At 44.0% G+C, this 24,899-nt stretch overlaps 2 protein-coding genes across 2 annotated transcripts in view; one reads left to right on the top strand and one right to left on the bottom strand.

Annotated features, from left to right (window-relative positions):
* Positions 1 to 4,488, bottom strand: part of CXCR5 (C-X-C motif chemokine receptor 5) — a 19,304-nt gene extending 14,816 nt beyond the window's left edge. The window contains exon 1 of the mRNA XM_033172525.1: positions 4,426 to 4,488. Coding sequence (XP_033028416.1) covers positions 4,426 to 4,488 — 63 coding nt within the window. The remainder of the gene's footprint in view (positions 1 to 4,425) is intronic.
* DDX6 (DEAD-box helicase 6) lies at positions 4,424 to 24,899 on the top strand. Its single transcript, XM_033172366.1, has 14 exons — positions 4,424 to 4,649; positions 7,528 to 7,980; positions 11,763 to 11,826; positions 12,494 to 12,598; positions 13,435 to 13,564; positions 14,477 to 14,623; positions 14,748 to 14,842; positions 15,268 to 15,390; positions 15,539 to 15,667; positions 16,336 to 16,452; positions 17,001 to 17,064; positions 18,247 to 18,348; positions 19,862 to 20,044; positions 21,250 to 24,899. The coding sequence occupies exons 2-13, from the start codon at positions 7,781 to 7,783 to the stop codon at positions 20,035 to 20,037; spliced, it is 1,452 nt and encodes a 483-aa protein (XP_033028257.1). The 5' UTR covers positions 4,424 to 4,649; positions 7,528 to 7,780; the 3' UTR covers positions 20,038 to 20,044; positions 21,250 to 24,899.

Genomic DNA, 24,899 nt, shown 5'->3' with positions numbered 1-24,899 from the left:
CTGAGACCCTACCTGCCCGCAGACTGTCTCTCCAGAGTGGTGCATGCTCTAGTTATCTCCCACTTGGACTACTGCAATGTGGGGCTACCTTTGAAGGTGACCCGGAAACTGCAATTAACCCAGGAAAGTTCAGGAAAGTTTTTAATCTGTGACATTTTAATGTATCCTAATATCTGTTGGAAGCCGCCCAGAGTGGCTGGGGAAACCCAGCCAGGTGGCTGGGGTGCGCAAATAAATTGTTGTTGTTGTTGTTTGTTGTTGTTATTATCCTCTTTGAGGCAAACACTTGTTGGAAAAGCAGAATACAAATATTAAATCAAACATCACCCCATTAAACTTGCTTCCATTATTGGCAGCCTACAGACACATATTTAGAAGCACCACAGATGCTCAGGTCATGTGTCCCCAATTTCATTGCCTCTTCTTCCTTGTTATAAAAATAGAATGGGCAGGTCAATCCTATATTTGGATTACACCAGGACTGGAGAATTGTTGCTGTAGCTGCGCTGGCGGAATGGCTGGTGTATTGATTGTATTCTCAGCCTGAGAAGGCATAAATACACTTCAGGCTCTTATATGAAGTTTTATTGAGATTTAAAAAAATAAATAAGCGAGCAGGACAAATGGACATAGCACAATATGGAAAATAAAATGCAACCTACTTGTTCAAATATATCTAGTCCAGGGGTTAGCAAACTTTTCCAGCAGGGGGCTGGCCCACTGTCCCTCAGACCTTGTGGGGGGCCGGACTATATTTTTTTTTGGGGGGGGGGTGAACAAATTCCTATGCCCCACAAATAACCCAGAGGTGCATTTTAAATAAAAGCACACATTCTACTCATGTAAAAACATGCTGATTCCCGGAAGAATCCGCAGGCCAGATTTAGAAGGCGATTGGGCCAGATCCGGCCCCCGGACCTTAGTTTGCCTTCCCATGGTCTAGTCTAAGCTGGTGACTTACAAACAGGCTTCTGGACTCCTTATAAGCAACACAGTGGAGACGGTCAGTTGCAGGGGTGGTTGTTGTTTTAATTGCTATTCTAGCAAAAAACAAAACAATGTATAACATCATAAACTTACTAGTAATATATAACTGTTGCTTAAGTTACAAGTTTTTCTCATAGTCAAAGCAGGACAAGCATCCCTGATGCAAGGCGTCCCAGGAGGCCTGCCAGGTTTTTAAATGCTTCCCTACCTAGGTTCGGCTGAGTGACATCTGGCAGTGTGGTGTAGTGGTTAAGAGCGGTAGACTCGTAATCTGGGGGACCGGGTTCGTGTCTCCGCTCCACATGCAGCTGCTGGGTGACCTTGGGTTAGTCACACTTCTCTGAAGTCTCTCAGCCCCACTCACCTCACAGAGTGTTTGTTGTGGGGGAGGAAGGGAAAGGAGAATGTTAGCCGCTTTGAGACTCCTTCGGGTAGTGAAAAGCGGGGTATCAAATCCAAACTCTTCTTCTTCTTCTTCTTTTAGCAGTTAGTCTGGGCACAGGGCACATTTGCCAGGCAGTCTGCAAACACCTTTCAGGAAGCTGGGAAGGATGGCAGGCACCTCCTGGGGCAGGGGGATGTGTATTTCTGCAGGTTGAAATTGCCACCAGGATTTTTCAGTTTTCCCGCTAGATAAAACCTATCCTTTGCTTGTGTATTTCAGAAAAATCAGGAAGTGTGTCTCTCAGGTCGAAACGGAGGGCAAAAGATTGGGGCCCTTCTCCAAAATCAATATATGGACAACTATTTTAAAAGGTTTTACCTCTCCTACTGAAGTTAATGGGAGGGGAATTTCCTGGGTCAGATACCGGGTTAGTGTGCAGCTGCTCCATTGATGGAAGTGTGGATGTGGACTGCAGAGGTATAAGATCTGGCATGGATGGGCTGCTCCCATCAGTGACCCACCCACAGTTCTTTTCCACCAGTGTTATCCATCCGGTGTCATTTTGGTGGCATGACAGAATTCCACCAAAGGCCCCTCAGCTGGTGGGTCCTCAGCATTGGATTGTGTCTTGAGTAGCAGTGGCTGCTTCTTAAGTCTGCAAGATTAAGAAACGGGAGCTACATCTATAAAATCTGCCAAAAAAAAGTTATTTGATTTTGGTTTAAATGTTACCCATGACTGGGAACTCCCAGGCAGTGGAACACACAAAGTGTGTTAATGTGCATCTGATGAAGTGCCACTCTTAAATTATTTTAACAGTTACTGAGAATCCTGGAAACTTTGTTAAGGGAGCTGGCCTCACAGATCTATGATTCCCAGCAGCACCCATAACAAACAACAGTTCCCAGCATTCTCTGTGGCTTTTAAAGTGTTGTAAGAGTGCTTTAAATGTAAAGTATGGATGTGACCAGAGTTTAGCAGAAAGCACTTGTGTGGACAAATGTAAACCAAAGTACCGGTACATATGGAAACATCAGAACTGTGTGACCCACATGCCAATTGCCTTAAGGTCAGCCCTGATGAGACTGTGTAGGGGTTGGACTGACAAGCCCTGCACGTTCTAGGTCCCTGATGTCACCATTCAGAGTACAGACCCAAGGACTTGTTATGGAAATAAAGGGGGGCACTTATTGGAAATCAGTTTTGTCACCTCTTCCCCCAAAAACCCTGAGACAATGAGCCCAGCCACCTTTTATTCACAGTCGCATAAGCACTACACTACAGCATGGCCTGCACCAAATGTTGTTTTTGTACAATCTTGTTTGTCCTCAGCAACCAAAGTTATACTATCAACATATACAAGCAGAAAAGTTGTTTTCCTTCATTTGCAAGGAATCATACAAAACAAAGTGGCACTAATAAAGAAATGTTCCAGTGTGGCAACAGAAAGCAAACTAAAAATGCTTATGCAGTTGATCAAAACTATCCAACAATATCAAGTTATAGGAAAACTGGTGCTATTAACAGTAATCTTTCTGGTTGGTTAATTGGTTTGGCAACTTCCAGGCACATGATGTGTGATGCTAATTATTCCCCTCAAGAGTTAAATGATAACTGATTAGAAGCAGCTACCAGAGAGCTATAAGATTCAGGTGAGGGTCAGATGACTTGTCAATCCCAGCAGGTATATAAGAGGGTGACCCGGCCAGCCCATCGCTTTCTATTCCCGTATGTTGTTGCCCACGGAGTGCAACTATGCTCAAATTGACAAAGAGGCATGTGCCATTCCCTCTGATGCAGATCTGATATATATATATCTATTGGGGTGGGGTGGGGTGGGGTGTTTTTGCACATGTGCCCATCAAGCTGTGTGTGGGAATTATCCCTCCATGTGTGGTGCTGTCAGGAGGGGGTCGTGCAAATGCTGCGCGTTGTGCAGAATGGAAATATTTAGGTACAATGTTCTATTCACGGATGCAGCTTGCAGAAGGGAAATTCAAGAGGGCAAGGGAGCATGGGTCCGCTGTGGGGAGCGGAGCGCAGCGCATTTCTTGCACATGGGTGCTGGCCTGCAGAAGGGATTTGTACTGTGGAGCTGTTGTGGAAAATGCCTATGTGGTTGTGTTGACAGGTGTGCAAAGGAGGGGTGCAGAAACTAAAGGTATCTGTCTATATGGCCTTTCCAAAGGCCAGGTTGTGCAGTCAGCTGGGGCCTGTAAAAAGCCACACCGGGAGCCACCTTAAGTTGAGGCTGCATGGGCCTTGTGGTGCATGTGACTCAAGATTTTATTCAGTTGAACCTCTGGTTACAAAGTTGACATTTTTTTTAGCACTGCCCCCCTAGTGAGCCTTCTTTTGTTCACTTCTTTTTATTTTGAGGCAGTGAACGCCTATGTTTGTGGAACTGCAAACCTTTCCAGTCATGTGTTACTCAAATCAAATCCCACATATGAATGTGGGGAAAGATGATGGTATGTAGCCTGGTGTAAATTAATATGTAGGGGGGGGGGGGTTACCACAGCGTGGACTGTCCCTGAGAACCATAGACTGTCCCCGGGACAGGTGAGGGTGCTGATCCCTTATTTTCAAATCCGAAACTTGACAGCTATGATTCTTAGGTCTCAAATATAGATGTTCATCAATGTACCAGGCAAACACATACATAAGTTTATAAACCACGTGTCTGAAATAGTACAGGAGAGCAACCCTGAAGCCATTTTTGACTCTCCCAAATTGACCTCAAATATTTATTTGTGCAAGGAGGAAGGAAAAGCTTTCCAATCGCTTTTGGACTGTAGGGGCTTACACCTCCCTGCAAATAGTCTGCCCCTGAGCACCCGCGTCTAGCACGGGCCGAGGCGGCGCGCGCAGCTCGGGCCGATCAGCGCCGGGGGGAGGGGAGGGGAGGGGGGCGGGCGTCGCCGTTCGATCGCGGCCGAGAACTCCTCAAGGAGTCCTCTTCCCTCCGCAGACAACGGGGCGGCGCTCGGAGCATGCGCGCCCAAGCGTTCGAACGCCGAGGGGGTGGTGCTTCCGGCGTGGGCGGGGCCTGCCTTGAGAGAGGAAGGAAGGAGGAAGCCGCCATCTTGTTGTCGCGTCGCCTCCGCCGCCGCCATAGTCCGGAGCAGACCCACCGAGTGACGGGCTAGGAGATAGGCCGACACCCGGAGCGGGCGACCGAGCGCAGCAAGGCAGGCGCGAAAGAAGGGAAGAAATAAAAGAAAGGAAGGAGGAAGGAAGGAGGAAGGAGAGAGAGAGCGAGCAGGCAGCAGGGCCGGTGAGGCTTTTCCCCTCTGTGAGGCGCGGGGGCGGCGGAAGATGGGACGCGCGCGTGCGTAGCTGGGCCTGGGATCGGGGCCTCCCTTTTCCTACTCTTTCTCCTCACACATCCCTCAGCGACAAGGAAGCAGGGAGTGGGGAGAAAGCGGGACGGCCGACGGACGGGCCTCGGCTTGTGGGGCCGTCGGCGGGTGCCCGGTGAGGCCCGACGAAGCAGCCCCTGCTGAGGGACGGGCGGCGGCGGCGGCGGCTTTGTCGGCCTTCAGGCCGCGCCCCCCCCTTCCTTTCTTCCCTCTACTTCTGGGTCCAGGAAAGCGCGCGGAGGCCCCGGCAGTCGCAGCAGTTTCCCTTAAAAGCCGCGCTCTGCGGGTAAAGGGTTCTTTATTGCGCCGAGTGGAGGCTGTGGGCCCGCGGGATTCTGGCCTAGGTCTTGGCGGCTGCTCACTTGTCCAGCGAGGAACGGAGGGTGGGGAGCTGGTTTCCCCCCCCCTTCCCTTTCTCAAACCCCCTCTCCGGTTTGCCGACACATAACTAAAATGGGGAAAGGGTGTGGGGAGAGAAAGAGACGCCCTGGAACTCGCTTGTTCCTTCCTCGGAGGGAAGCTGAAGGGCTTGGAAACCTTCTTCGTAATAAAAATGTTGCAGCCCCGCCCCTCCAAAAAACCCAAAAGGGGGAAATGATCTTAGTGTTGTAGCTAACTAGCTTCTACACGGAATAGACCCACTGAAGTTGTTGGATCTAATCTAGCCATGCCTATTCATTTCACTGGTCCCTTTCTGAGTATGAATAGTAATGAATGCAATCCATAATATGCAGTTTTGCCCCGCAGCCACTACCTGGCCTGGCTGTGGAGAAAAATGTTTTTAAAGCTGCCACTTCTAACACCAAAATTTACTGTTGTTTTTTTTCACAGTAGCAGGCCCATTATTTTTATTTGTGGCAGCTGGTCAGCCAGTCTTAAGAAACAGGGGGGGGGGGTCTTCTGACCAGTGTTGTAGTTCCAGCAGGGGTTGGGGGTTGCCTTGTGGGTCTTTTGTTATTCTCTACCTTGGTTGTGTTGAGATGCAGTTGGGGGAGTGTACTACGTTTTGGCTTGGTAATTTCTGGACTTGCCCTTTTGGAAGAAATAGTAAATTAGCTCCTCAAATCACAACACTTGCAAAAGGAGGAATGCAGACTTTTTATTGAGTACACTCTTGTATAATCCAGCTTGTATCAGCTACACTCTTAAGAGCTTGCAAACACTTTGGGGGGTTGCTCAGGGAGGCCTAGAGTTGTTTTATCTTAGTCACTTTTCAGCAGAGTAGCAAGAGAACTAGCTACACTGCAATATCAGTAACACAAACATTTCAGAGGCCTCCCAGCAGCTTCTGTTTAGTTTTCTGGTGGTCTGCAGCCACTCCTGAGTGGCTATACTTTTGTAACATATTCTCAGAGGAACAGTTGAGTTTTGAGGGTACATACCCCTCTCTTTACATGTAACTTCAATACCAAGACTTCAGCATGTGCCATCCATAAAGAAGCTTTGCTTTAGAATCTTTGTAAACCTGTAAGATGCATCTGGCAAACTTCACTCCTTATTTCCAGTCAGGTGGCTTTAGCTGAAGAGGTGCTCTGCAATTCAGAAGCCAAACTTCCTGCTTGGAGCGCTTGCTTGTGTCTATGAAGTGCCATAGTTAGGCCTTCCTTCCCTTAACATGATTTGGGGCCACTAATTTTGTATGTGCACAGGAAAGGGCTTTTCAAAGTCACCCTTTTGTGAAAATTGGAGAGGGGGCTTGTCACTGTCCCCATACGGTGTACCTCCATTTCATTTCCAAAACAAGTTCCCCTTTAGAAGTTTTTTTAAAGGCAGCACACCAGTGTGCAGACTTCATTTGCAGCAGTATTTTCAGCAGATAGGAAGTAGTGTAGTAAAAACAAAACTGAAAAGAAGAAGGCAGTACATTCAGGATGTTACGCTAATTTTTTTTTTAGTCTTATTAAGAGTTTTGGAAAAAAAAGTTTAGAGAGCTTATGGCTAGTTTATTAATAAAGACAATACACCATCTGTATTGGCATCTTTTGCAATACAGAGTTGCTGGGAAACTAGTGGGAGTCTTTTTGGATGTGTATGAAATTTTCTCATTTCCAGAGATGTGCCTGTGTTTGTCTGTTGCAGCAAAAATGAGTTTTACAGAACCCTCATGACACTAGGTCAGATTCATCAGGACACAAAGGATTCTCTTTTCTCCCCACCCCCAACAGCCCCCACCGGCTCAGAGGGTCCTCCAATGTTTGCATTTTGCTACAGTTGGGATATCACCGTAAAAAATTTTTATTACTTGGTGGATTAGAGTCCGCTTCATCAGATTAAGTAAGTTAGTTCTAGTGGGCAAATTTATATACCGGTACATCTGGGTGTAGAGAGAGAAATGTAAACAATGAGGTCAGATAGAAAGGAATGCAGAAAGCCTAGTAAGTGAAAATTGCATTAAAGTTTAAAACTTCATAAAATTTCATAAAATAAGCAGGGTGATCATGATGATAACTTATTATTTTACTTTTATGTAATTTTCTGGCTTTATTTTTTGTGTTTTATTTCTATCTGATCTCAATGTTTATATATTTCTCTTTTCCTTCATGTGTATATACATCCACCAACCCGGGAGCACACTCAGTGCATTTGAAGGGGCCCTAGTCCACCTTGTGCCATAAGAAATTTGTTAAGTCTTTAAGGCACCACAAGACTCTTCTTTGGGGGTGGGGGTTTCCCTATCAGTAGTCTATTAGTAAAATAGTTCTCCTAATCTGCATCATTGCGGACATCCTTCCAACTGGTATAGCTTGCAGCAAATACTTAGAAATGCTAACAGTATTATCTTATCTTTTTCAGATTGAAGTGAGTGGTTTTTGGATAGAACTCAAGTTTGTCAGAAGACTTTTTTTTTTAAGAGAGTTGTTCCACAGTGCAAGTGACTGCTTTACTCTTGAGTGACTTTACAGGTGCTTGCCTGCGTTGCAATAAAAGACTCATATATTGAGCAGGACCTTATTTATCTCTTCATCTTGGAGAGTCTAATAAACTATTACGGTTTGTGTACTCACAAAGTTTTGAAGTTGAAAAAGACATCTTTATAAAGCAAAACATGAGTACAGCCAGAACAGAGAACCCTGTTATAATGGGTCTCTCCAGTCAAAATGGACAGCTGAGGGGCCCCGTAAAACCCACTGGTGGCCCAGGAGGCGGGGGAACACAGGCTCAGCAACAGATGAACCAGCTGAAACATCCCAACACAATCAATAACGGCACTCAGCAGCAAGCACAGAGCATGGCCTCCACTATCAAGTAAGTACTTGCCAAACTACTCAGCAGCCATGTTGGTGCTTAAAGGATGACCTCCAGAGTTCTTCCTGTGGGCCTGTTTTGCCAACCGGAGCAATGCTTGATGCCAAGCCATAACTGCCATCCTTTCTGTTCTGTTATTTTTCATGCATTCTAATTGTTGATCATGAAATGCCCTCATGTTTGTACATAATAGCCAGTGTTTCCATTGTTTATGAGTTTGACAAAATCCACTTTGGTTGTGCTAGGCTCTGAACACTTTGGACTCCATAGCTGCATTAATCAGATCTTAACTAGTGTACTGTGTCAGGTTCTGGGTGCTATACTTTAAGGAGGATGCAGGCAAATGAAAATGATTTAGAGGAGGGCAACAAAGCTGATCAGCCATATGTAAAGGGAGTCATATGAAGGATGGTTGAAAAAACTGAGCGTGGATGCCCTGGAAGAAACCCTAAGTGGTAACATGATAGCACTCTTCACGTACCTGAAAGGCTGTTACATAGATGTGGGGTGGGGAACACTTGTTCTCTGATGCCCCAGAGGACAGGATTAGGTCTAAGGAGTTTAAGTTACAGATGGATAGATTTTGGTTGAAAATGAGGAGAGCCCTCTTGATGGTTCTAGCATTGAACAGGGAGGTGGGCTATATGTCCTACAAATCACCCTTCACCTCTCTGATTCTGTGGAGCTTTAACGATTTCAGCAAATACTTAATTGGGATTCTTGTACTTCATTACTTAATGTGTATTTGTATCCATCAATGCACATGGTGCTTTAGAGAGCCCTGAGGAGCTTATAATAATAACTAAGCATATTAAACATGTTAATAACATATGTTTTACACAATAATTCAGTATATGTAACTGCAGAAAAGCTTTCCTGATCACTGCTTCTCTGAGTAGCCCAGGCTCCTTGATCCAGTAGCAAATTGCTGCAAGCACAGGAACACTATTGAGAGAGCTGTATTAATAATTGAGGCCAGCTTCCCCAGAGAACAGTGAAACCCACAGTCTCAGGAATATTGGACTTGTGCCTTAGAGGTAAGAACCATCATACTGATACTCACCTGGAAACAAGCTCACGGGCTACCAGAGGACTTGCTCGTAATTGGTGTTGTGTATTCCCAGTAACTGACATTGGTGATTATACTGGTGGCTGCATTTGTGATGGACTGAAGTTTCTGCATCATCTTCAAGGTCAGCTACACATAGCTGTATATTGGGAAGAGTGAGGCTTCCAGACTTGCATAACAGTGGCAAGGCTACTTGCTCCCTGCCTTATTGGTTGAAACTGTTGAAATGTACTGCTGTCCGTAACTTCCACCTAAGAGTCCTGGCGGAAACTCCAGAAATTAACTTATTTCAGAAGGAGTGTGACCCCACTCAGAGCAAACAGTTCCATCTCTTCTCCAGTTATAAGATCACCTACTATGAGCATCTGTCTTGTCTGGACAAAGTTTGATATTGACCCTCATCTTGACTATTACTGATTTCAGGCAGTCATTTAAGAATTATCTTACCTGGTTCAGATTGGAAAGGAATAGAAACCCCCTGTCTTGTATTAATATGGTGGGACAAAAGAGATACATGCAATACCCCATAAGAGAGCTTCTACAGGAAAGAAAAGCCCTCCATTATCATCACCTGTAATTGCCAAATAGGGCAGTACAGTGGACACTTGGGTTGCTAATGCGATCTGCGCAGGAGGCACGTCTGCAACCCGCAGCGCTGCATCTGCGCACGCGCATGTTGTTATTTGGTGCTTCTGCGCATGCGCGAAGCGCCGAAACCTGGAAGTAACCCGTTCCGGTACTTCCGGGTTTGGCACGGAGCGCAACCCAAAAACGCATAACCCGCAGCGTTCGCAACATGAGGTATGACTGTAATAGAAGACTGCAAAGTGGTCTCCCCAGTGCTTTTCTCTGGGGGGACGCAAGGGTACACCTACTCCTAAACATTTTGTGAATATTTGTACTTTTGTCCATTTACTGTATTTATTTTTTTCCAATTTGAACTATAAAATGGTGATTTTCTTGAGTCAAAATGAGAGTACCCCTAAACATTTTTTTTAAAGCACTGGGTCTCTGTATTCACAAAACGTGTAGCACTTCCAGAAAGATGCCATAATCATTAGTTACAAAAACTGCTGAGAAGTTCAATAACATTATTGGAGTTAGGCTCCCCATGTCACTTACTGTAAGTCATCAGCTATGGTGATTAAGGCAGTCTGCCTGAAACTACAGCCAGAAGCCAGTTTGATATGGACCTAGATAGACAGCTCCCAGTACTCCTGGATAGACTACCTATACAGTGGTACCTCGGGTTACAGACGCTTCAGGTTACAGACTCAGCTAACCCAGAAATAGTACCTTGGGTTAAGAACTTTGCTTCAGGATGAGAACAGAAATCACGCGATGGCAGCGGGAAGCCCCATTAGCTAAAGTGGTACCTCAGGTTAACAGTTTCAGGTTAAGAACGGACCTCCAGAACGAATTAAGTTCTTAACCTGAGGTAATACCACTATAGTTCACTCAACTACTTTGGCTATTAGGAAAGAGCATATTGGCCTAAAATTGCTTAGTTTATGGTAATCTGGGAATTTTTTTAAAGGTGGTCTTACTATAGAATTTTTTAGTTTAGATGAAAGGCATCTTTCCCCTAATGAAGAATTGACTATATTATGAATCGATTATAGTGTTTATTAAATCTCTTTGGACAACTTTTGTGGAAAGACCCAAGACAAAATACATGGCTTATAAAATTTAAAACCATAATAAAAACAATTGTCCATAAAAATAACAAAATCAACAGTGGCAGATAATGCATTAAAGAAGAGATATTTATTAATGTGTTGTCAAATGCACATTGTGTAGAAGGTTTTTACCTCGCACCATATAGATACAGCAATTTCTGTGCCAAGTGAGCTTTGGGAGAATGTTACCAAGTTGCAGAGCCATCACTGAAGAAGCCTTCCATGAACATTTATTGGAACTGACCAAATACATTCATGTCAGTAGGCACCTTCTACAAAGATAAGTGCCCTGAGCCTCACAAGGCTTTATGGGTTAAAATTAGAACCTTGAATTGGCCTGGAAACATAGGCAGCTAATGTGGTTGAGTTAGACATTCTACATTGATTACCATTTTTGCACCTATGTTCAGCAAGAATCAAACAACGTCTTGGTTTTTAATACTGGGGATGAGATCAAGGAGTATGTTGTGGCATGTGAAGATTAAATATAATATTTACAATTTCAGGTGCTTGCTTACTTGACTGCATAATGATCATATGTCAGAAGAACTTTGCATCCTGAAACACAGACTAAGGTGGTGCACTGTCAGCCTAAGGAATCTCGTCTTGCTTAGTTAGTTGCTAGATTAAATTTGCCACTATTGCTTTCAGTTAACTCATTCTGACAAGTTTTCTAAGGCATGGATTTTGCATCTGCCACATGCATAATAAAAGTACAGTATATGGACCTCTTCTGACATAGCTGCATAGTATTGGTTTTACACCATTTTAATTGCCATGCCTTCGCCAAAGTGTCCTGGAAATTGTAGTTTGGCAAGTGCTGAATATTTTCCGTTGAAGAGCTTTGGTTCCCTTCAAAGTCCTATGAGAGAAGATGGCTATTATATGAATTAAGCCTTGGGGTACATTTGTGGAAGCGTTAGTTTTTCTTTTGTCATGTTCTCTGGTTTGCATTTCTGGCTCTGTGGTACTCTCAGTCCAGAGTGAAATGGTGCATCCTATCAGGGCTGACAAGTCTTATTTTCTCACTTCAGACCTGGCGATGACTGGAAGAAGACTTTAAAACTCCCTCCAAAAGATCTGAGAATTAAAACTTCGGTAAGGAGTTCCTAAACTTAGAAAGCATGCAAATATTGGGCTTTAAATATAATTGAGGGAGGTGTTTGGACTAAAAAAGGTAAAGGGACCCCTGATCATTAAGTCCAGTTGCAGACAACTCTGGGGTTGCGGCGCTCATCTTTACTGGCCGAGGGAGCTGGCGTTTTGTCCGCAGACATCTTCCAGGTCATGTGGCCAGCATGACTAAGCTGCTTATGGTGAACCAGTGCAGCGCACGGAAATGCCGTTTAACTTCCTGCCAGAGCGGTACCTATTTATCTACTTGCACTTTGACGTGCTGTACTAATCACATTGGCTGTGTAGAATGGACCGAAGGGCTTGTGCATGCAAGCAAGAGCATCTTTTAGTACATATTCTCCATGATGAGCAAATGAGCAAGAAGCCAAGGAAGCTGCCTTATACTGAGGCAGACTGTTGGGCCGTCCTTCTGAGTAGTTTCTACACTGACTGGAAGCAGCTCTCCAAGCTTCCAGGAAGGGGTCTCCCCGGCCCTATCTATAGAATACCAGGGATTGAACTTGGGAGCTTCTACATGCAAAGGAGGTGCTGTGCCACTGAACTATCACTCTTGCTACCTGCTTTTATCTGGTATTGAAATTTAATGTGTGAGAGGGCATAAGCTGACTGTTCTACTTTGCTTGTTCAGGATGTGACATCCACAAAAGGAAATGAATTTGAAGATTACTGCCTGAAACGGGAGTTGCTGATGGGAATTTTTGAAATGGGCTGGGAAAAACCATCTCCGATTCAGGTTGGTTTGTGTGACAGGAGCAGGTGTAAGGTGCTTGCCTGGTGAATGAAAATTCAGCTGGTAGAGGACTATTTGAGCTGGATGGTGCATGATATGGTGCTTTAGATTCCTGTTGAGCACGATGCTTTATTTTGCCATGTTGCTTTCACTGGCACTCTGGCAATATCTAATAGATCAAACTTTATCTAGCTGCTGAGTGGATAACTGAGGCTCCTCCCTCATCCATGTATGTGCAGAGTTCAGGAACATTATTGTTCAATATAGTTAATAATGCAGAACTTTTCCTGCTTGAGTTGTTCTTATTCAGCAAGCTGACCAGCTAGGGGGAAAGCCATTATTTTCTCAATAGGCCATTGGTGTCACAATTGCCTGAAAAATATTTAAGTGGATTCTGTATTAAATTGTGCATCCAGTCTTTGGCTGTATGGAGGGCAACAGGGAGAAATCTTGACTCATTGCTTTTTCTGTGACACTGTTTTACTGGAGGACAAGGCTCCTGTGCTTTGACTTTGGTTCATCCTGAAAACTGTATATCATCTGAAAAAACTGGAAGCAGCTATCTGTGCCCATTTTTGAAAAGAAAAAGAAATCCTAGCTAGTTGATTACCTCTGAGTCACCATACTGACAGGGTGAGAGCCCTCTGTAGCTTCTATCACTCTGCTTGTGAGAGGTCCAGTTTATGATGGTAGACCTCTTGCTTGGGTGGCGTGTTCATGAATGGCAGATACGTGCTTATTTGCCCTAGGGTCTTAACTAATGTTTCTTTAGCTTCAGTGCCTCCCATTAGAGCTAAGCATTGTGTTTTCTTGTGCTGATCCTTGTTACTTCTTTTAAGGAGGAGAGCATTCCCATTGCTTTGTCTGGGAGGGATATCTTGGCTAGAGCTAAGAACGGAACCGGAAAGAGCGGCGCCTACCTCATTCCCTTACTTGAACGGCTTGACTTAAAGAAGGATAACATACAAGGTGAGTTGAAGATGGGAAATAAGTAAGTCCCATGTGAACTTTGTCTAGATCTTTAAATTTTACCCATGGCTTTGTTTAATCCCTTATTATCTTTAATTTCCCACTTCACAGATGTCAGAAAAACAAAGCATTAGACAGACTTTCTCAAGATTGATAATGCTGCTTTATCCCTGCCTCTTCAACAACACCCCCTTAACCTTCAGCAGCACCTGTTAAGAAGGCTGTTCTTTGATTTACAGAACACTTTTACAGGAAACTGCAAACTTGCCCACCCCAGAGTTGTGAAACAGTTGCTGAGATTTTCTCTGCATTGTAGAGATAAAATTCTTGAGAGTAGATTTAGTTGATGAAAATTACAATGGGATGCAATTAAGTGTTTCTTGTTACAGTATGCTCCCGCCAACTAAGTACCTAACTTATTTTCTGAATCAGTCTGTCTTTAGTCCAATATTCTTGGTCCAACTGGATGCCTCGGGGAAGCTCATTTGCATACCAGGCAAGAGGGTGATAGACAGTCCCCAATATTTGTTGCTTAGAAATAATTGCTTCTGGACTAGGTGAAACTTCCTTTATTGAAGCTCTCTAAGCTAGTGACTTAAGACCACCATGTTAGTGAATTCAGTCAATTAATTGTTCATTTTGTTAATAACTTTGATGTCCTGAGCTTGCTGCCAATCTGTTTCATTGATCTTTGTAGTCTAGGTTTTTATATGTTTTAAGAAAAATTCTATTTCCGTTGCCTCTATTTACAATTAACACTCTTAGTGTATGTCTGTATAGGCTGGTAAGAACAATGGGATTTTTGAAAGTCATGTGTTGAACTCTTAAAGGGTAAAATATATGAATGCAAAAATCCTTGGACTGCCCTGAATATTCTTCTTTCTTGCACCTGAATATTCTTCTTTCTTGCAGCAATGGTGATTGTTCCCACACGAGAACTTGCCCTGCAGGTCAGTCAGATCTGCATCCAGGTCAGCAAACATATGGGAGGGGCCAAAGTGATGGCAACCACTGGAGGAACCAACCTACGTGATGACATAATGAGGCTTGATGATACAGGTAGGAGATCTTGTGATGCGGAAGTGTAGAGCCCTGGATTCCCTGGGTAGCATATGACTGCTTAGTTTCAGACCTCCATAATTCAAGTTGCAGCTCATCTCTCTGTGCTTCTGTGTTTTTGCAGTGCATGTGGTGATAGCTACACCAGGGAGGATTCTGGATCTCATCAAGAAAGGAGTAGCAAAGGTGGACCATGTCCAGATGATTGTTCTAGATGAGGTAATATTAGCATTGCCAGACTCTGGAATCTGTTCTTTGCAAGTTAAAGTAGCAGCATGTGGCAACTCATGTTTCTTGAAATGCATTTTGAAATCAGGCCTGTATCCTGGTACCCTTGCAAAGGATGATTCTTCTGCTTAAAAGGGGTAGGGGCTGCATGGAAAAATAAGGTCAAGTTGATTCTGGTTAAGGGCTGGGAAATATTAATGTCTTTAGTGGCTGGGGAAACCCAGCCAGATGGGCAGGGTAGAAATAATAAATTATTATTATTAAATTATTATTTAGGCAGGCATGTTAAAGTGAAGCTGGAACTCTTATTTGGAACTACTTGTAAAGACAGGCCAGTAAGGATCTCTGAACGTTGAGCAAGCTTTTATATGTTGCATGAAGACCCCAGTGTTAAATTGGTCCACTTGTATTTGCAGGCAGACAAGCTGCTGTCCCAAGATTTTGTTCAAATAATGGAGGACATTATTCTCACGCTACCTAAAAATAGACAGATCTTGCTATACTCAGCCACTTTCCCTTTAAGTGTACAGAAGTTTATGGTAAGTGCAGCGTTGATTATTTTCTTGGACTGTTCGCACTTGCTACAACATTTGATAAATTCCTCTTTTCTGAATGACCAAAAGAACAACTATCAGGGTTCCCTGCAGGCTGCATTTTTACCCAAATGTCAAAATGCTTCTCTTTCAGAATTCCCACTTGCAGAAACCTTATGAGATTAACTTGATGGAAGAGCTGACACTGAAGGGAGTTACTCAGTACTATGCCTATGTAACTGAGCGTCAGAAAGTTCATTGTCTCAACACACTATTCTCCAGGGTAAGCAGTGACACCAGGCTTCCAATTCTGCCCCAAACTAAGTTTCATACATGGAATAAAATAGACCAAGTCATATAACTAAACAGTAAACTAAATAAAAGCCATTCATCTAGAAAGCACAGGTCTGAAGACTCTTGGAGAGGAAATGAGGGCTTACATGGTGGCCTCCTCTAATGTAGTCCAAATGAAAAGCTGTGTTTGCATATCTGTACTTACTGCTCCCCATCCCTCATAATTTTTCCAGTAGAATAGAACTCTGTGAATGAGAAATTGTCATTTAAGAGGATATACATAGCTGTATGCTTCATGTTCTGGACTATTCTGAAGCTACATTTCTTCCCTGAGTCGAGGCTTAAGTTGTGAGGTCCCCAGGAACTATGCTGAACTGAAGCAGCCACACCACTTGTTCATCTTGCAGCTGGTAACTCTTTTTACCAAAACCATTAGAACTACTTTGAGCCACCTTTCCTAGCCTGATGCTATCCAGATGTTTTGAACATCCAACTCCCATCAGCTTCATCCAGGGGAGGATAATACATGGTTATGTGTGGGAAGTGTTTGTGCAGTTTATAAATGAGGTGCTTTGTTGTGATTGTTAGTTTTGTCTTTTTTAAAAGATTAATTGCCTTGGAATTTTCAGACATTGAATGCTTTGTATTTGCATTTAGCTCCAAATCAACCAATCAATCATCTTCTGCAACTCTTCCCAACGGGTTGAACTACTAGCTAAGAAAATTTCCCAGCTGGGGTATTCGTGCTTCTATATCCATGCAAAGATGAGACAGGTCAGTATGAAGTTAAAAATTAACAAGCACCTGTAGGATTTTAATGCAACTTGGTTCCTGATACTAAGGGGTTTTTGGGGGGGCAGGGCAGATGAGGAGATAGGTGCTGTTCAGATGTTCCCTTCTTGCTGCATGGCATATACAAATACTCTCTGGAACCACCTCCAGTTCTGTTAATACTACTCGTATGGCACCGAAATATGTGTTTGAAGAGATTTCCTTCAGTTCTTAAATCAAATGAGAGTTAGATTGGTACTGGCACAATGGGGGGCTAAACAGAAGGCTAAATTAAGATAGAATTGGGGTGACCTAGTGTGAAAGTAGAAGACAGGAACTGATAGGGAGTGGCCCCAAATGTAGCACTTCAGACATGTAATATCTGGTGCAGCAGTTTTTCCTGCAGCAAGTTGTGCTTTGTGGCATGAATTGTGCAGACTGTTGTTTCCTTGCTGTTTCTCTGGAGGCCCAGAAATGGAAGGTTCCCAGCTGTTTGGTCTCTCAACATCAGGGGATGTTTTGGTGAATAATCTCTTCCTGTTTCTTACCAGGAGCACCGCAATCGTGTGTTCCACGATTTCCGGAATGGCTTATGCCGCAATCTTGTTTGCACTGGTGAGTACCCCTTTTGTTTTCCCTCTGGCTCATGTCTCAAGCCTAGTGACTATTTAATATCAAATTGAAAGTAGACTTAGAATATCTTCTCTATGCTTCCATTTTGGAAATTCATTAAGCACCTTCAGTCAAATAGGAGAATGCAAGAGGGGTATGGGCGTTATTATGAATGGACATAAGAATGAATAAGGGGGAAAGCAGTTTGGATAACCTCTCTCAGTCCTCCCTCAGCTTTTTGTTGGCTCAGTAGTTATCCCTGAAGAGCATTCACAACTGAATGGTGCAACAGTTTGAGTAGCCAAGAACCACTTTGTCAAGGTTCTGAATTTTCTTGGTTGGGAAAAGTTAGCTATGGGACAACAGTGTGTATTGTTCATCATAAATATCTGTGTGGCTGTGAAGGGTCCTTCAGGGTTAGTCCTTTAAAGAATCCAGTAGCTCTTAACATATCCATAAACTCCACATCTGAGGCTAAAGGAAAAACTAAGTGCAAAATTAGTTGTGTCTTAGGGCCATTCCATTGTCACGGGTGGGACACTTGAACCATGTTTTTTGGTATTCACGCATATGTGTAACAATGTAAATATACATAAAAATTAACAACCAAAATTTAAACTATGTTCTTAATAAGATACTGAACATTTTACTAATTTTTTATTATTTTTATGGATATTTTTGACAATTTTATTAAATGTTAAAGTATTGTCACGGGTGGGACAAAAAAGGACATGAAGCTTGAGATAAGTTTGATTTATGGAAAAACTGTGAGTTGGGAGATGAATCAATGATAAACTCAGCATATCTGTTTAAATCAATGTTTATTGGTTACAACGATACAAAATTAAGGAAAAAATGCTGTAACGGGTGGGACAATCCTCAGAAAACTTTTAACTTGAACACTTCTGTGAAGACTACGTGGGTGGACTTTGAAAAGGAGGTCCATAAACTAAACTTCTTTTGTCTTTAGCTTTAAAAAAATGGTTAGATTGCACGTTTGGAATCTTCCTCACCAAAGTCCAGCGCTCATCTAGCATTCTTATCAGGCTCATTTTTCATGGAATGGCCCCTTAGTTTCCTGCCCCACTAGTGCCTGTTGGCAGACCATCTTAACACTTCTTGGTTGAGGAGGGCTCTCCTTGTCACTTTAGTCAAATTATCTAAACTGAAAACTTCATTTTTCAGATCTGTTTACCCGAGGTATTGATATCCAAGCTGTGAATGTTGTGATAAACTTTGATTTTCCAAAGCTGGCAGAAACGTATCTCCACCGTATTGGCAGATCAGGTGAGAAAGCTGTGCAGTGAAGAATGACAGCTTATTTGGTAGCTTCTCCCCAATTACTGCTCAATGAGCAAGCAGCAGCCAACTTTGACTTTGTACTTCATGTTGGAGACCATGGTCAGCTTAGGGTTCTGTTGGTCCACCAGCCACCCCTCTGTTAAGCAGAGCTGATGTCATCAAGCTCTTTTCCTTTGAGAAAACAATCTGTGAGCAATATTAGTCACTTATTTCTGCACAGTTCAGATTGCATAGAGGGGTGGGGATGGGACCATGTGGGCCATCCCTGCACTGATACTACCCGTGTGTTGAGGAACATGTAGGCTGTTATTGTTCCAGCTCATGTGGGTTTAGGAGGCTTCTCTTCCTTCAAACCTTTCTACAATATGTGGACAGCATGGGGTGAAAAATAATGGCAGGGACGAAGCTAATGTGTGGGGTTATCACTTATCCAGTGATCGGATATGAATTAGTATTGTTTCTGAAACCATACAGAGGAAGTTGAACCAGGGGTAGTGATCATGATGCCTCCAGATGATGTTGGACTGCAGCCTCCATCATCCTTGACCATTGGCCATGCTGGGTGGAGCTGATGGAAGTTGGGAGTCCCACAAAATCCAGCAGGCCTCATGCTTTCTATCCCAGAGTTTAAACAGAAAAGCCTTATTGAGCTCCCATCATCTATGCAGTCTCCTAACCTCCTGGTGCACTTTACAGAGGGATGCCCTTGAAAACGCAGCTGGCATAGTTGCAGTTCACCTGGTGTGGTAGTGGGTTGACACAGATGCATTCTCTGCAGCAGCTTTGTTGACTGCCAATTTGATTAGAAGCACGATGCAGTGCACCAGTGAAGTCCTCCTCAGGCCAAGTTCTGCATGATTCTGTGAACCACACTCCCTGTGGTCCTACCCCAACCCATTACACTCTTGAGAATGGGCACCTTTTCAAGAAGAGCGGGGGGGGGGGTATTCTGAAGCAGGCTCCCCCCGCCCCCAACAGGATTGTTGGTTGCCCACTGCAGGTTTGAGGAAGCTTTGCAGGGGAATACCCTAATCTCTGTTCTTGTTTTAATTGCTATGCAGCAATTAGTTCCACAAATAGAAAGTTTTTATCTATCTATTGTAGATAGCAACATATTCCATATGATATATATGTAATCTGTTTGGATTGAACAAGAAAAACAGCATGCAAATAGCTTTATTACAGAGATAAAAATGTGAGTGGGGTAGTCTTGCCTGATACTTTGTACTTCACCCCTCCCCACAGGGGAATAGTGAAATACCCTTTTATTATTTTTGTTGAATGTTGAAAATGCCAGAATAAATGGGGATGTGAAACTTGAAAGTGCAGCTATACAGGGTGTGGGGAGGAGAACTGGGTGGCCTTTGAGTCTCGCGCTGGGTTTGAACAGTCTTCAGCACTGCTGCTGAACCAGCCATGCATTAACTGACATGGGGCAAAAGCTGCTGCAAGCCTGAGAATTTTCTCCACTCATGTCAGCCAATTTCTCTCCTTAAAGGTCGATTTGGCCACCTTGGGCTAGCCATCAACTTGATCACCTATGATGATCGGTTCAACCTGAAGAGTATTGAGGAACAGCTGGGTACAGAAATCAAGCCGATCCCCAGTAACATTGACAAGAGCCTGTATGTGGCAGAATACCATAGTGAGCCTGTAGAAGATGAAAAACCTTAACTGCTGCGTACGTATTTGACTTGGGGCCTGAAGGGAGAAGTAATCTGAATTAGACTGTCCAATCACTTCTGGAGAGGTGGCTAAATAGACCATTCCTGAAGCTGCTCACTTACCTGTCCTATGCATGCCTGTGCAAAGCAATGCTACTTGTCTCCGCACTTTGCACTTATTAGTTATTAATTCCCTATATTTATGAGGTCAGATAAGAGTTTATAGCTTGGTCATAAGGATCACTGCTTTCTTGTGGCTTTTGGACTTGTGGAGTGTCAGAGTGAGCAAATTTCCTACTTGACTGTTGGATGTACACCTTTCAAAGAGCCTGGGGCAAGTTTACTATTTCCCCCCCCCCCCCAAACAGTTAGAGAGAATTTTCTTTCTGCTCTCTCAGGCTCTGTCAGTGGCTGTGAGAACAGATTGAGGGGCAGCTGATAGAAATAAGAGTGGCTGTAGCTCAATAGTAGAGCATCTGCTTTGCATGCAGAAGGTCCCAGGTTCAATCCCCAGGGAAGGTCTAGGTGAAGACGCCTGAACTGAAACTTTGGAGAAGTGCTGCCAGTCAGTACTGAGTTACATAAGACCACTGGTCTGCCTCAGTATAAGGCAACTTCCTATATTGTTGAAATCCGTCCGTCTTGAGAGACAATGGAGTGCACCTTCAGGGATGAAGTCAAACCGCTGGAGAATCACAGCACCTACTGTGGCTGCAGAGACACGTGTACAATGGTTGGGTGCCTAAGTTGTTGATACATATGTGTGTGTAAACAAATTCTCACATGTAATGGAGTGTACATGTGTTCTTACAAGAGTTTAAGGATGTCTTCCTACCAAAGGGCATTCCTATAGCTTGAAGAATGTGCAATAGAATCATAGAATTATAGAGTTGGAAGGGACTAAAATGTTCAAGATTCTTGATTAACAAGTAGCAGGGAATTATTTTTTTAATCATTTTTTAAAATACAAATAATTCTTCTTAAAAGTATACAGAGAAAAAGATTATGCAGGAGGCAAAAAGATTATGCATGGGGAGCTAACCAGGAAGCATCTTCCCTTCTATTTATGCTGCCTCACAGGCAGGCAGGCAGCAAAGCATACACCTTGCTACCTGGCGTTGAGCTGTGATTGCAACTTTGGCCTACACACCCCACAGCAAAAGTGCCAACTTTCAATGCATTTTGTGTGATACTAATGTGAGTGTTTCTTCTTCCTTTCTAGGCTTTGCTTAAACACACAAGCTTAAAGCCCTTTGATCCGGATATGTGATACATTGTTTCTTTCGGGATGCCCTTCTCTTTGTGGGTTTTTCATCTATTGTTTTTGGAACTATGAAGATTAAAGAGCTGAGTTTTTTTTTTCCTTTTTTTAAAAATCTGGCTGTGAGGATGGAAGCAGAAAATAGGAAGGAAATACCTTTGTTTTTCCCACATGTTTGCACTGTGTGCTGACTGAACATTAGTTGCACTAACTGCTGGTTTTAATTTCTTTCTTTGTGGTGGAGAAGAAGAACTCTGAAAAGAGAAGACTCCCAAATTCAAGCTTGACTCTGCGATTTCAGATTCACCCACAGCCGCCTGACTGAGTGCATTTCAACTTCTCCCCGGCTCCTCATCTGTCTTTTAAGCTAAAGAGCTTGTTACTTATTTGTGCAAAGTGCCTTATGCTATGAGACCATTCAGAATATCACCCTTCAGATACAGCCCAAGGAGTCATTTTGGTTCAGGTCAAAGTCTCTCTCCCCACCTCCACTCCCTACCCCTCTCGCACACAAGCTGGGCCGGGAGGTGACACTTGTCAGTAATACTTTTTTTTTGTTCAACTTTTTTTTTTAATGGAGGAGTTAAGATGCAGATGCAGTTCACCCACTCTGTAAATACGTGTATTTAAACAAAAGAACCCGGACCACCTGGGTTGATTTGAGTGCAACATCAACACCCCAGGAGGAAAGAGCCACTTGCCACCCACCTGCAATATGGAGCCATCCGAAAAGCCCTCCTTGTGCTCTTGTAGAACACTACAGACTGGTTTCCGTGAGTCTCCGTTGGTGGTCACAGCACTTGCTAGGTAGACTTGTCTCAGAGCCGTGGTGTTCTTTCCTTTCTGAAGCGTGTTCCACAGAAAATTGGATGTGTATACTTGTATAAACTCTGTAAATATGTGTTTTTTCTGTTATGGGTTCATATATAACTTTCTTTTTTCCTTTTTCCTGTTTTGATGAAGTTTGCTGGGGTTAAAGGGATTATAGATAGATCTTGACAGCAGCTAAAGGTGAGAGGGGCTCAGTTTTCTGCAACACTACTCCATGCCAAGCACTACGACTTCAGACCTGGAAGAGATCTGGGGGTGGGGTAGAAGTGTGTCTGGGGAGCCCTTTTGGAGGCACACCTGGATTCCTGCCTACAAGAAACTCCAGGAAGGTGGCATCAGTGCTGGAGGGGGCACAGTCCTCCTTTGCCTTCTTGCAAGACAGAAAAGGACATGCAAAGTGGATTTGGGACTAAAAAGAGCAAAAACTGTTGACCAATTCCAGAGTTCTCTTGGATTGGGTTGCCTCTTTCAACTTCTTTTTGACTTTGTCTCAAGCCTGTCTGCCTAGAGACTGGAGCAGGCCAGGGCAAGCCCCTCCTTGCCCCTGCCCAAGCCTTTGCTCTCCTCTCCCTTCTCTGCTGCAGGTGGCCCGCATGCCTTGATTACGACAGGTAAAAGCTTTAGGTCCAAGTAGTGTTGCTTTAAATTGTGCCCCTCCCAATATGCTTGATGTTTGGCCTGATCTGCAGGCAAAAGGAGTGAGTAAACTCAACCTGTAAACTTCTTAAGAATTCCCTTCCAGCCTGACCAGCAACAGGCTGCCAGGAGGCACCAGGGCAAGCACAGACCCTCTTTGCTCAGACATAGTCAGAAGCTGCACTTGCCACACCATCCTGCTTTCTTGCCCCAAGGAGCTAAGTTACCCTGATTTCTCCCATGATGGAAAATGACAACCTTACCCAGCCTACTGCTTAGAGGTCTGTGCTTAGAACCAGGTGCTTCCTGGCAACACCTTTCAAAGTGAAAATGTTTTGTCTAGTAACTCCACAGTAACGTAGCAGAAGCTGCACTAAAGTATAGCTCCACTGCTGGGGACTTTACTGCAGCTGCATCAGACTGGCAAGTACTCTGTGTGGGGTGGGGGGGAGGGATGCTTTGTGGGTGGGAAATTCTGACCAAAAGCAAAATCTTGCTCTTCTGCTGCAGCCAGTCTTCTGTCTTCCTAGCAGAGGAAGGAAGGGGGTCATTTTAGTGCAAAGGTGACAAGTGTGCAGAAATCTAGAACCTCATAGGAGCATGCACACCTGACATGGTGCCATGAGTTGAGGTGGCCCCCATGCCCTGTGCCATGCTCAGCTGGTCACTCTTGAAGCACAGCATTTTTAAATGGAAAGTATTACTTTAAATGTGGCCTCCTAGCAGGGGAGCAGCATTTGCCTAGATTCTTGAGCGCCAATCTTGGGTGGCTTTTGTTGGGTCAGAAAGCCACCTGGTGCTGGTTAGAAGCCCTCTCGTGCATAGAGGGACATGTAAATGGAAAGATGCTCCAGATATTGACTAGGTAGACCCTGGTCTCCCTCCCATTTCCTCTTAATCTGAATAGAAACCCTGAAGATTATGGACTGGTTTTCCTAAATTGCCAATGTAGCTCCATTCATATTCATCGTGGCAGCCTAGAGCAATGTATTTTATGTTGTTCCGGCTGGGTCCAAAGAGAATAAAACACTGATGTACCTTGTGGCTGGCTTATTCCCCTGGATTGTGCAAGGAGTAACCAATCTACATGATAAATCCCCCCAGACCTGGACAGGGGCAAAGCCAGGCTTGGGATACTTCAGTGTGTTCTTTCCAGAATGCCTGGCAGTTGCCAGAGATTGCCCATGAAGGTGGGTGGGGGTGGGTAGGTCTTATTTGCCTTTTTTTTTTTTTTTGGAAAAATATCCAGAATGAGATGGGAGCATCTTTCCTTCACCTGCTTTTGTGTCTGTTGTGGAGCTGGATGAGATCATGTAAACAGGACACAAAGGCAGACGTGCTAACATCGGGCATCTCATTCTTATTTTTTATTTTAATTTTATTTTGGGGCTGGGTTTACCTATACAGGACCCGTGGACTCCTGCCAGTAAAGGGAGGCCTTGTGCGGCTTCTGGTGCATGGCATTGTCTTTGCCATGGTGTGCCATTGTTGCCAGCAGCAGGCTGACCTATGCTGCTGGTGCCAAGCATGCCATGGGTTTGTGGGGCACAGCTACCATTTCCCTGGCAGAATATGGAAAAGGTAATCCCAAGTGGGAGCACGCTAGATCTGCTGTGACACTTGTGATGCGCCTCTGCTATGCCAGGATCTCCCTTTTGGCAGCATTCCAGAGTTCTGTGCAGGGGATGGGTGGGGTGGGGTGGGATGCAGAAATATACAAAGATAACGGCTCTGCTGTGTCTTAACCAGGAATTGGGGGGGGGGTATCTGGAAGAAAAATTAGTTTCTATTCCCCTTATTGAAACAAAACTGGAAAACGTCATGGGGAGGGATGTTTTGTTTTCAGTTCAAGCAACATTGTCTTTCATTAGTCCTCGGTCCAGGCCATGTTCACTGTGAACAGTGGGGACTAGAATTTGGAAATGGGATGGGGTGGGGCGGGAGGGAAGATAAAAAAAAAATTGAACTGGTAACTGGCAAATGTCCAGTAGAGCTCATGTTTTTGGTTTGATATGTGTCTGCGTACACAAGTATGTAATAAAAGGCTGAGCATATCTGTGTCAGAGGGCAGAAGTGATGGATGATAAAAGCCTGACTTACTTTTCAAGAGAGAATTAGCTCAATAAAAGCTCACTGGGACTCAA

The sequence above is a fragment of the Lacerta agilis genome, chromosome 15 (genome assembly GCF_009819535.1).
Source record: "Lacerta agilis isolate rLacAgi1 chromosome 15, rLacAgi1.pri, whole genome shotgun sequence".
Classification (NCBI taxonomy): domain Eukaryota; kingdom Metazoa; phylum Chordata; class Lepidosauria; order Squamata; family Lacertidae; genus Lacerta; species Lacerta agilis.
This window is presented reverse-complemented; position numbering and strand designations above follow the sequence as displayed.